This window comes from Procambarus clarkii, chromosome 79, assembly GCF_040958095.1.
Source record: "Procambarus clarkii isolate CNS0578487 chromosome 79, FALCON_Pclarkii_2.0, whole genome shotgun sequence".
NCBI classification, from domain to species: domain Eukaryota; kingdom Metazoa; phylum Arthropoda; class Malacostraca; order Decapoda; family Cambaridae; genus Procambarus; species Procambarus clarkii.
Window position 1 is genome coordinate 22,095,917 of NC_091228.1, and position 12,836 is coordinate 22,108,752.

A 12,836-nucleotide genomic window follows, 5' to 3' on the forward strand; every position below is an offset into this window, starting at 1 on the left:
TGTGGTGGAGGTGCCTCACTGTGGGAGTGTGGTGGAGGTGCCTCACTGTGGGAGTGTGGTGGTGGTGCCTCACTGTGGGAGTGTTGCTTCACTGTGGGAGTGTGGTGGTGGTGGTGTTGCCTCACTGTGGGAGTGTGGGGGTGGAGGTGTTGCCTCACTGTGGGAGTGTGGGGGTGGTGGTGTTGCCTCACTGTGGGAGTGTGGTGGTGGTGCCTCACTGTGGGAGTGTGGTGGTGGTGCCTCACTGTGGGAGTGTTGCTTCACTGTGGGAGTGTGGTGGTGGTGGTGTTGCCTCACTGTGGGAGTGTGGGGGTGGAGGTGTTGCCTCACTGTGGGAGTGTGGTGGTGGTGCCTCACTGTGGGAGTGTGGTGGTGGTGCCTCACTGTGGGAGTGTGGTGGTGGTGCCTCACTGTGGGAGTGTTGCTTCACTGTGGGAGTGTAGTGGTGGTGGTGTTGCCTCACTGTGGGAGTGTGGGGGTGGAGGTGTTGCCTCACTGTGGGAGTGTGGTGGTGGTGGGTCTTGCCTCACTGTGGGAGTGTTGCCTCACTGTGGGAGTGTGCTCCCACGGGGCACCCAAGCCAGGGTGCAGCCTTCACCCTGGGTATGTGGGGGTTGGGTCAATATGCGTAGTGAGGCGGGCGGGGCCGGGTCACGAAGCCTGGTGCCCCGGGGTAGGCCTCGCCCCCGGTACAGGTTCCAGCCCCCGCCCACTGGTCGCCTCACGCACAGGTCCTCCACAGGTACCTGGTCATCAACCCTCCGCTGCCAGTCACGCTCAACTTGTTACCCTCGGGGTTGTAAGCTGCGGCTCAGTGCCAGCTTTGAGTGTCAAGGCTTGCCGCGTGATGACCGCGAGTGAACCCGTTACCCAGAGTGCCACAAGACCTGTGTAGGGGCGACGCGCCCCATGCCCGGGCAGCCTGGTAGCCGTGCCCGAGCCTGGTACCGTCACGTGCAGGTGGGCAGCAGCCACAGCTGTGCCCGGGACGGCCATGTCCTCAGGTAGGGCAGGTGGTGGACCGGTCCGGCCGGCCGGCCGGCTGCCGTGGTATTTGGCCTCAATTGGTACTTTGGTGAGGGCAGAATGGCAGCTTTCCTGCGGCCCGCCTCCGTGCCCCGCCGCCGCCACCTAAGCATGCAAGGGGCCGAGCCCGTCAGGCCTCAGGCTGATTTTTTTGTCACGTTGCAATTGCAAGATTCGTGGCTGCCATGTTGAGCCGTAGGAGGTCCGCTCCGCTCTCCCGCCTTACCTGGAATCTTGATTTAACCAATTTCACTGCAACTTTGAGTTATCTGCAACGAGCAATATTGAGGCGGGAGTAATGGTACAGTAAAGTATTGTTGTGTGCTGCAAGATGACGGGCTACGGTGCATCAAGCCTGGTATTTGGTGGCGGCCTGCCGCTCCCATGGGCACGGGGGCCCTCCCTGGGCACGGGGCCCACCCTGGGCACGGGGCCCACCCTGGGCCCCACCCTGGGCACGGGGGCCCACACCCTGGGCACGGGGGCCCACACCCTGGGCACGGGGACCCACCCTGGGCACGGGGGCCCACCCTGGGCACGGGGCCCACCCTGGGCACGGGGACCCACACCCTGGGCACGGGGCCCACACCCTGGGCACGGGGCCCACCCTGGGCACGGGGACCCACACCCTGGGCACGGGGCCCACCCTGGGCACGGGGCCCACCATGGGCACGGGGCCCACCCTGGGCACGGGGACCCACACCCTGGGCACGGGGGCCCACACCCTGGGCACGGGGCCCACCTTGGGCACGGGGCCCACCCTGGGCACGGGGCCCACCCTGGGCACGGGGACCCACACCCTGGGCACGGGGCCCACCCTGGGCACGGGGGCCCACCCTGGGCACGGGGCACATCCTGGGCACGGGGGCCCACACCCTGGGCACGGGGCCCACCCTGGGCACGGGGCCCACCCTGGGCACGGGGCCCACCCTGGGCACGGGGACCCACACCCTGGGCACGGGGCCCACCCTGGGCACGGGGGCCCACCCTGGGCACGGGACACACCCTGGGCACGGGGCCCACCCTGGGCACGGGGACCCACACCTTGGGCACGGGGCACACCCTGGGCACGGGGACCCACACCCTGGGCACGGGGACCCACACCCTGGGCACGGGGCACACCCTGGGCACGGGGCCCACCCTGGGCACGGGGACCCACACCCTGGGCACGGGGCCCACCCTGGGCACGGGGCCCACACCCTGGGCACGGGGGCCCACACCCTGGGCACGGGGGCCCACACCCTGGGCACGGGGGCCCTGGCAACACCTGCCCGTCACGAATCCTTGCCCACTACCACCACACACTCACCGTCTCTAGCACACACCTACACCATCCACACCTTGCACTCAAGAGTCATATTGAGTGCAAGAGCCGGCGAGGCCAGCAATATGGCAACTGTGGGCAGGTTGTCACGCACTCTCTCAAATTCCTGGGGCGCTGCGTCGCTTCCTGTAAGGCTCAGTTTCCGTTGATATTGACCAGGTGACCGCCCCAACACCTGGCCGGGCCGTACACACCTGTGGCTTCACTCACTATGCTTCCCCCTCCTAACATTCCCGCTTATTTCTTCCTTCCAAAATCTTTAACAGCATTTAAGAATGAAATTGTGAATGCGCGCCGTCCATTCATGAATGGGTAACGGGCCCCAAAACACCCCTAAAGTGCGTGCGTGTGTGTGTGTGTGTGGGGGGGGGGGGCACTTGTTGACTTGTGAGTGGGTGTGTGAGGGTAATACAGCAGTTGTTTATAGTGGTCAAGGGAACGAGGTGGCTGCCTCATCACGCCACTAACGACCCCTTAAGAGTAGGTAGAGAGGTTGTAGTGGAGAGGTGGAGAGTAGTGGTGGAGGTGAAGGGCAGGAGGTGGAGGAGCGAGGAGTCTACCCGCTGGTCCGGTCCGCTCCTAATTAGTATTGGAGGCATGACCACTGCCTGCCGCCGCCGCCGCCTAGCCCACCCCGCCGCCTAGCCCCACGGAGGGACGACCCGCCACCACACATCTTCGCTCACTGCTGTGTTAGTCTAGGTGGGTGTTGTCGTGGCCGCCACCACCACCACCCCACGCCTGCTAGTGGCAGCCGCTCCTGCTGGTGTCCGGCTAGTGCACGGAGGAGGGACGCTCTACAACAGAACATGACGAACCTCAGTGAGTGTTGTGGTGGCCCGGGGCCGGCCTGACCACCTCCACCACCGGCCACCACCGCTGTTTATGGGCCTGCATAGCTCCGCCATTTATGTAACTCACCTTAACGGGGTCCACGTAAGCCCCCATACAACCACCACCTTAGTCAACACTGAGGCGACTACGGTGATAACGGAGTAGTGTACAGTGACGGCTCACGCTAGTGCTGGAGGAATAATGACTTAGTAAGAGTGAGTGTAGGAGTGTAAGAGTGAATATTGGAAGATCAGGTGTTGGCGAGGGTCACCGTTCTCCGCTTGCACACACTCATCAGCTGGCGCTACGGACGCGCCGGGTGCTGGCGACAGTGGAGCTTGGCCTAGCGTCGCCTCGCACCTTTACGCACTATGTCGTGAGTGAAGTGTTAGAGAAGAGGGGCAGGGGCAGGGGGAGGGGCGAGGGAGAGGGGCCGTGAGGGGCGAGGAGAGGTGATCCCGTCACGTGGGGGCCGCGTATTGACTCACTCGCCTCCGTGACGAATCAACATCCAGCGGCTCCCGGGCCCAAGTGCGTCCTAGCCGGCGCGCACGCTACTCACACCGACTTGTTTTTATGGCTTTTGGAGAAGTAGCCGCGTGTGTTTTCCCCATTTCTCCGTCATCATGTGCAGTGTTTCGTGTCGTGGCAAGCGTGATTCGTGAAGCCGGACGCGATCTGGTGCGGAAATGGGCAGGCTTGGCCGAGGTGGGTGTAGCCCGCTAGAACGATCTGTTATAAATTTCCCGTCACGTTCCTAGTCGTGCGTGTGACCGTGACACATTCTACAGTACACTCACGCACGCGCGCCCGCCCGAGCCAGTTGTGTGCTTGGCGTGGGCCGGTGCGAATATGACAGAGGTCGTGGACAAGACGTTTATCGAAAGGTTGATCCTCGAGCATTCCGACCGCTTGGAGCTGGAGATCAACCAAAAAGCGCGCGCTGATGCTTGGAAATTCTATTATCGTGTGAGAGTGGACCATGTGATCCGGCCGTTCGCCGTGTGTAAGGTATGTTACCGGGTGCTGCACTGCGACTCCCGCAGCGGCACCGCCAGCCTCCTGCGCCATCCCTGCAACCCCCTCTCAGAGAGGTCCCCGGTCAACCGTGCCGTCAAGCTCTCGGCCAAGCTTAACCTGCCGGTGGACACGGCGGCGGCGGCGGCCGGCCTCAAGACCCCCGCCGACAAGGGTGACACATTCTTGTTGAGTGACAACAACAGTGTGAAGGAGGAGGCGATCTCCATCAAGCATGAGGAGGTGCCAGTGTACAGTGATGGCGGGAGTGCCCGGTCCTCGCCCGTGTCCCTCACCACCACGGCCTCCCGCTCCTCGCCCACCAGCACGGGCTCGCCGCCCACCGCCGCCCAGCCCACCACCACCCTCACCGCCTCCCACGGGAGCCGCAAGCGGAAGGCCGGCGCCCCTCCACCCTCCTTCCCCATAGACCTGAGGTTCCTGCAGATACCGCAGCTGGTGGCGGCAGCTGCGGCTCACCCCCTCACGGCGCTCAACCTCGCTAACGCCACCGGGCTGTTCGCCGACCCTCAGCGCCTGCAGCAGCTACAGCAGCAGCTGCACCACAACCACCTGGAACACCTGCACAGACAGCAGCAGCAGCACCAGCGCGAGAGAGAGGAGCAGGAGGCTAAGAGGGCGCGGGTGGAGGTGGTGGTGCGGGAGGCGAGGGCGCGCAGCCCCGCCAGCCCCGGCGAGGCCAGCAGCAGCTCCTGCTGGGGCCGCGCCAAGGTGAAGAAGGAGCGCGCGGACACTAGTGACGGGGGCGCGGTGCCCGAGGACCTGCGAGGGTCGGCGTCCCCCAGCAGGTACGGCGGGCGCGGGCGCGGCCAGGACGAGGGCGTGGAGGAGGGCGGCGGGGAGCTGAGCAAGGAGGCGGTGCAGCAGCTGGTGAGCTGCGGCTCCTCCCGCATCACCCTCTCCGAGAAGGACGCTGGAGGGTCGCACTACATCTCTGACGTGTGGTCGAGGTTCTCGGTGGTGGTGGTGGACGGCGTGGTGAGGCAGTACGCCGCCTGCAAGCACTGCCTCAAGGTGGTCACCTACACCAAGTACAGCGGCACCGGCGGCCTCCTCAGGCACAGGTGCTCCGCCACCGACCTCAACTCCCGCCCGCACCACCATGTGCTTCCTCCTCCAGAAGTTGACCCGCGGCTGGGTGACTCTCCGCCGCCCACGGTGCGCGCCCACTCCCCGGCGCCCGCCCACGCCGCCCAGCCGGGCTCGCCTCAAGGGTCACCGCTCAGCCTCACACTCAAGATCGAGAGCGATGGTCCACGATCTCTGTCCGAGGAAGCACCGCTGGCGCCCACAGCAGCCATGGCGGGCGTGGCGCGGGCGTTACTCCGCTACATGTGTCAGGACCTGGTGGCCGCCTCTGCCCTCGACACCTCTGCTTTCCAAAGGTTAGTGTGGACAGTTTTAAACCTTGGAGCGGCGCACGGGACCTTCAGGGAGGAGGAGCCGCTGCCCTCCGCCAGGCAGCTGCTGAACACCTTCCTCAGCCCCATGGCCGGCGACTCCCGCTCCGTCATCGCCAGGGCCGTGCTCGACCAGCCCAACCTCTGCCTCTCCCTGCACCAGGACCGCGAACTCAACCTCCTCACCGGTGCCATACACTTTATTACTCCAAAGTTTGAGTTGCGGAGCTACGCCTTGGGCGCGCACCGCCTGGGGGAGCAGGAGACGGAGGAGGAGGCGGTGACGGCGCTCCTCGCTAACTTCTTCAGCGACGTGTTGGTGCCGGCAGCCATGAGAGACAAGCACGTGACGGTGGTCAGCGACCAGGGCAGCCCCGCCGAGCCTGGTGTGGTGGGCGTGCGCTGTGTCTGGCACGCCACGGAGGCCGTGCTCGAGGGCCTCGCAGACGAGCCGTCGTACAGACAGATCTGTGACGACGTGGCGTCTGTTCTGTCCTTCCTGGCTGACTCTGGCGTGGCCAGCGTGACGGGCTGTGGCCTGAAGCCCCACGAGGTGCGTCGCTGGGACGCCCTGCTGCACGCCCTCACCTTCATCACGGCACACCACGACGAGCTGTGTGTGGTGATGGCGGGCTGTGAGGCAGGCGGCTCCTTGTTAGGCGAGCGCCTCAACTACCAGGAAGTGGCCGAGCTCCTGACGGGTGTGAGGCGCTGCCTCCTGACGGTGCGCGACCCTCTGCGCCCCACGCTCAACCAAGCTGTGTTGTGTCGAGCAAAACTGCTGCAGCTGTGCGCCTCGCCAGCCAGCTCGCCGCCCCTACAGCAGTTGAAGCAGCACCTGGCTACCAGCCTCACCGAGGCCCTCTCACTCACGCCGCTCCACCACGTCGCCAGCTTCCTAGACCCAAGATGCAAGAGTTTAAAGGTAGGTGATGATTTGTAGACATAAGTCTTGCTGGGCACGCTGGGAGGGTGTGTGTGTAGACATAGTCTTGCTGGGCACGCTGGGAGGGTGTGTGTGTAGACATAGTCTTGCTGGGCACGCTGGGAGGGTGTGTGTGTAGACATAGTCTTGCTGGGCACGCTGGGAGGGTGTGAGTGTAGACATAGTCTTGCTGGGCACGCTGGGAGGGTGTGTGTGTAGACATAGTCTTGCTGGGCATGCTGGGAGGGTGTGAGTGTAGACATAGTCTTGCTGGGCACGCTGGGTGGGTGTTAGTGTAGACATAGTCTTGCTGGGCATGCTGGGAGGGTGTTAGTGTAGACATAGTCCTGCTGGGCATGCTGGGAGGGTGTTAGTGTAGACATAGTCTTGCTGGGCACGCTGGGAGGGTGTTAGTGTAGACATAGTCTTGCTGGGCATGCTGGGAGGGTGTTAGTGTAGACATAGTCCTGCTGGGCATGCTGGGAGGGTGTTAGTGTAGACATAGTCTTGCTGGGCACGCTGGGAGGGTGTTAGTGTAGACATAGTCTTGCTGGGCACGCTGGGAGGGTGTTAGTGTAGACATAGTCTTGCTGGGCATGCTGGGAAGGTGTGTGTGTAGACATAGTCTTGCTGGGCATGCTGGGAGGGTGTTAGTGTAGACATAGTCTTGCTGGGCATGCTGGGAGGGTGTGTGTGTAGACATAGTCTTGCTGGGCATGCTGGGAGGGTGTTAGTGTAGACATAGTCTTGCTGGGCACGCTGGGAGGGTGTGTGTGTGTAGACATAGTCTTGCTGGGCATGCTGGGAGGGTGTTAGTGTAGACATAGTCTTGCTGGGCATGCTGGGAGGGTGTGTGTGTAGACATAGTCTTGCTGGGCATGCTGGGAGGGTGTTAGTGTAGACATAGTCTTGCTGGGCACGCTGGGAGGGTGTGTGTGTAGACATAGTCTTGTTGGGCACGCTGGGAGGGTGTGTGTGTAGACATAGTCTTGCTGGGCACGCTGGGAGGGTGTGTGTGTAGACATAGTCTTGCTGGGCATGCTGGGAGGGTGTTAGTGTAGACATAGTCTTGCTGGGCACGCTGGGAGGGTGTTAGTGTAGACATAGTCTTGCTGGGCATGCTGGGAGGGTGTTAGTGTAGACATAGTCTTGCTGGGCATGCTGGGAGGGTGTTAGTGTAGACATAGTCTTGCTGGGCACGCTGGGAGGGTGTTAGTGTAGACATAGTCTTGCTGGCCACGCTGGGAGGGTGTTAGTGTAGACATAGTCTTGCTGGGCACGCTGGGAGGGTGTTAGTGTAGACATAGTCTTGCTGGGCATGCTGGGAGGGTGTTAGTGTAGACATAGTCTTGCTGGGCACGCTGGGAGGGTGTGTGTGTGTAGACATAGTCTTGCTGGGCACGCTGGGAGGGTGTGAGTGTAGACATAGTCTTGCTGGGCATGCTGGGAGGGTGTGAGTGTAGACATAGTCTTGCTGGGGATGCTGGGAGGGTGTTAGTGTAGACATAGTCTTGCTGGGCATGCTGGGAGGGTGTTAGTGTAGACATAGTCTTGCTGGGGATGCTGGGAGGGTGTTAGTGTAGACATAGTCTTGCTGGGCACGCTGGGAGGGTGTGTGTGTAGACATAGTCTTGCTGGGCATGCTGGGAGGGTGTTAGTGTAGACATAGTCTTGCTGGGCACGCTGGGAGGGTGTGAGTGTAGACATGGGCATGCTGGGGATGCTGGGAGGGTGTGAGTGTAGACATGGGCATGCTGGGCATGCTGGGAGGGTGTTAGTGTAGACATAGTCTTGCTGGGCACGCTGGGAGGGTGTGAGTGTAGACATAGTCTTGCTGGGGATGCTGGGTGGGTGTGAGTGTAGACAATGTTATATCATGTCACATAAAGGTCTAATTCAAACAAATAAATTATCTGAAAATGTTTTTAAAAAGGTACATCAAAATGCTGATATTTTTTGTATTCCCGGAACCATAGTTGGCTAACATTGTTGAGAACACTGACTGTTATTGTTGAGAACACTGACTGTTATTGTTGAGAACACTGACTGTTATTGTTGAGAACACTGACTGTTATTGTTGAGAACACTGACTGGTTATACGTTATATCGCGAAATCACGGTGGTAGCCGGACGAACACAGGAACACAGCACAACGAACACGGGAACACAGCACAACGAACACGGGACCACAGCACAACGAACACGGGACCACAGCACAACGAACACGGGAACACAGCACAACGAACATGGGACCACAACATTACGAACACGGGACCACAGCACAATGAACACGGGACCACAGCACAATGAACACGGGACCACAGCACAACGAACACGACCACAGCACAATGAACACGGGACCACAGCACAATGAACACGGGACCACAGCACAATGAACACGGGACCACAGCACAATGAACACGGGACCACAGCATCACGGACACGGGACCACAACACAACGAACACGGGACCACAGCACAACGAACACGGGACCACAGCACAATGAACACGGGACCACAGCACAACGAACACGGGAACACAGCACAATGAACACGGGAACACAGCACAACGAACCCGGGACCACAGCACAATGAACACGGGACCACAGCACAACGAACCCGGGACCACAGCACAACGAACACGGGAACACAGCACAACGAACACGGGACCACAACACAACGAACACGGGAACACAGCACAATGAACACGGGAACACAGTACAACGAACACGGGTCCACAGTACAACGAACACGGGACCAAAGCACAATGAACACGGGACCACAGCACAATGAACACGGGACCACAGCACAATGAACACGGGACCACAGCACAATGAACACGGGAACACAGCACAATGAACACGGGAACACAACGAACACGGGACCACAACACAACGAACACGGGACCACAGCACAACGAACACGGGACCACAACATCATGAACACGGGACCATAACATCATGAACACGGGACCATAACATCATGAACACGGGACCATAACATCATGAACACGGGACCACAACATCACGAACACGGGACCACAACATCACGAACACGGGACCACAGCACAACGAACACGGGACCACAACATCATGAACACAGGACCATAACATCATGAACACAGGACCACAACATCACGAACACGGGACCACAACACAACGAACACGGGACCACAGCACAACGAACACGGGACCACAACATCATGAACACGGGACCATAACATCATGAACACGGGACCATAACATCATGAACACGGGACCACAACATCACGAACACGGGACCACAACATCACGAACACGGGACCACAGCACAACGAACACGGGACCACAACATCATGAACACAGGACCATAACATCATGAACACAGGACCACAACATCACGAACACGGGACCACAACACAACGAACACGGGACCACAGCACAACGAACACGGGACCACAACATCATGAACACGGGACCATAACATCATGAACACGGGACCATAACATCATGAACACGGGACCACAACATCACGAACACGGGACCACAACATCACGAACACGGGACCACAGCACAACGAACACGGGACCACAACATCATGAACACAGGACCATAACATCATGAACACAGGACCACAACATCACGAACACGGGACCACAGCACAACGAACACGGGACCACAGCACAACGAACACGGGACCACAGCACAACGAACACGGGACCACAGCACAACGAACACGGGACCACAGCACAACGAACACGGGACCACAGCACAACGAACACGGGACCACAACACAACGAACACGGGACCACAACACAACGAACACGGGACCATTCGTACAAACGGTGTACACAAAGTAGTTATAACAGCAGAATGACAGGGGGGGGGGGAGGTAGTGTTGTGAACCCCGGTACTGGTTATTGTTGTGAACCCCGGTACTGGTTATTGTTGTGAACCCCGGTACTGGTTAGTGTTGTGAACCCCGGTACTGGTTAGTGTTGTGAACCCCGGTACTGGTTAGTGTTGTGAACCCCGGTACTGGTTAGTGTTGTGAACCCCGGTACTGGTTAGTGTTGTGAACCCCGGTACTGGTTAGTGTTGTGAACCCCGGTACTGGTTAGTGTTGTGTTGTGAACCCTGGTACTGGTTAGTGTTGTGAACCCCGGTACTGGTTAGTGTTGTGAACCCCGGTACTGGTTATTGTTGTGTTGTGAACCCCGATACTGGTTAGTGTTGTGAACCCCGGTACTGGTTAGTGTTGTGAACCCTGGTACTGGTTATTGTTGTGAACCCCGGTACTGGTTAGTGTTGTGAACCCTGGTACTGGTTAGTGTTGTGAACCCCGGTACTGGTTAGTGTTGTGAACCCTGGTACTGGTTAGTGTTGTGAACCCTGGTACTGGTTAGTGTTGTGAACCCCGGTACTGGTTATTGTTGTGTTGTGAACCCCGGTACTGGTTAGTGTTGTGAACCCCGGTACTGGTTAGTGTTGTGAACCCCGGTACTGGTTAGTGTTGTGAACCCCGGTACTGGTTATTGTTGTGTTGTGAACCCCGGTACTGGTTAGTGTTGTGAACCCCGGTAATGGTTAGTGTTGTGAACCCTGGTACTGGTTATTGTTGTGTTGTGAACCCCGGTACTGGTTAGTGTTGTGAACCCTGGTACTCGTTAGTGTTGTGAACCCCGGTACTGGTTAGTGTTGTGAACCCTGGTACTGGTTAGTGTTGTGAACCCCGGTACTGGTTAGTGTTGTGAACCCTGGTACTGGTTAGTGTTGTGTTGTGAACCCCGGTACTGGTTAGTGTTGTGAACCCCGGTACTGGTTACTGTTGTGTTGTGAACCCTAGTACTGGTTAGTGTTGTGAACCCCGGTACTGGTTAGTGTTGTGAACCCCGGTACTGGTTAGTGTTGTGAACCCCGGTACTGGTTAGTGTTGTGAACCCCGGTACTGGTTAGTGTTGTGTTGTGAACCCTGGTACTGGTTAGTGTTGTGAACCCTCGTACTGGTTAGTGTTGTGAACCCCGGTACTGGTTATTGTTGTGAACCCCGGTACTGGTTATTGTTGTGAACCCCGGTACTGGTTAGTGTTGTGAACCCCGGTACTGGTTACTGTTGTGAACCCTGGTACTGGTTAGTGTTGTGAACCCTGGTACTGGTTAGTGTTGTGAACCCCGGTACTGGTTATTGTTGTGAACCCCGGTACTGGTTAGTGTTGTGAACCCCGGTACTGGTTAGTGTTGTGAACCCCGGTACTGGTTAGTGTTGTGAACCCTGGTACTGGTTAGTGTTGTGAACCCTGGTACTGGTTAGTGTTGTGAACCCCGGTACTGGTTATTGTTGTGAACCCCGGTACTGGTTATTGTTGTGAACCCCAGTACTGGTTATTGTTGTGAACCCCGGTACTGGTTAGTGTTGTTAACCCTGGTACTGGTTAGTGTTGTGAACCCCGGTACTGGTTACTGTTGTGTTGTGAACCCTGGTACTGGTTAGTGTTGTGAACCCCGGTACTGGTTATTGTGTTGTGAACCCTGGTACTGGTTAGTGTTGTGAACCCTGGTACTGGTTATTGTTGTGAACCCCGGTACTGGTTAGTGTTGTGAACCCCGGTACTGGTTACTGTTGTGAACCCCGGTACTGGTTAGTGTTGTGAACCCCGGTACTGGTTAGTGTTGTGAACCCTGGTACTGGTTATTGTTGTGTTGTGAACCCTGGTACTGGTTAGTGTTGTGAACCCCGGTACTGGTTACTGTTGTGTTGTGAACCCTGGTACTGGTTAGTGTTGTGAACCCTGGTACTGGTTAGTGTTGTGAACCCTGGTACTGGTTAGTGTTGTGAACCCTGGTACTGGTTAGTGTTGTGAACCCCGGTACTGGTTAGTGTTGTGAACCCTGGTACTGGTTAGTGTTGTGAACCCCGGTACTGGTTAGTGTTGTGAACCCTGGTACTGGTTAGTGTTGTGAACCCTGGTACTGGTTAGTGTTGTGAACCCTGGTACTGGTTAGTGTTGTGAACCCTGGTACTGGTTAGTGTTGTGAATGTTTTAATGTTCACTTAGAGCACACACTGTCCGACGATGTACGAGAGAACCTTAAAATAGAAAGTGTGAGGACAGGTGAAGGGTGGCAGCAATATTATGGGACAAGGACTCGTGACCACAGCTGTGTGGTGTGGGGGAGGCTACAGGTGTCTCCTGTGTGGTGTGGGGGAGACTACAGGTGTCACCTGTGTGATGTGGGAGATGCTACAGGTGTCACCTGTGTGGTGTGGGGGAGACTACAGGTGTCACCTGTGTGGTGTGGGGGAGACTACAG

At 58.5% G+C, this 12,836-nt stretch overlaps 1 protein-coding gene across 2 annotated transcripts in view; it reads left to right on the forward strand.

Moving 5' to 3' along the window:
• The first annotated feature begins 2,804 nt into the window (after positions 1 to 2,804).
• Positions 2,805 to 12,836, forward strand: part of LOC123764540 (Boundary element-associated factor of 32kD) — a 183,092-nt gene continuing 173,060 nt past the window's right edge. The window contains exon 1 of one of the 2 annotated variants that reach the window (XM_069314595.1): positions 2,805 to 6,547. In XM_069314595.1, the coding sequence (XP_069170696.1) occupies positions 4,037 to 6,547 (2,511 nt within the window). In that variant the 5' untranslated portion in view covers positions 2,805 to 4,036. The remainder of the gene's footprint in view (positions 6,548 to 12,836) is intronic. The other variant, XM_045752520.2, reaches the window with a different exon arrangement.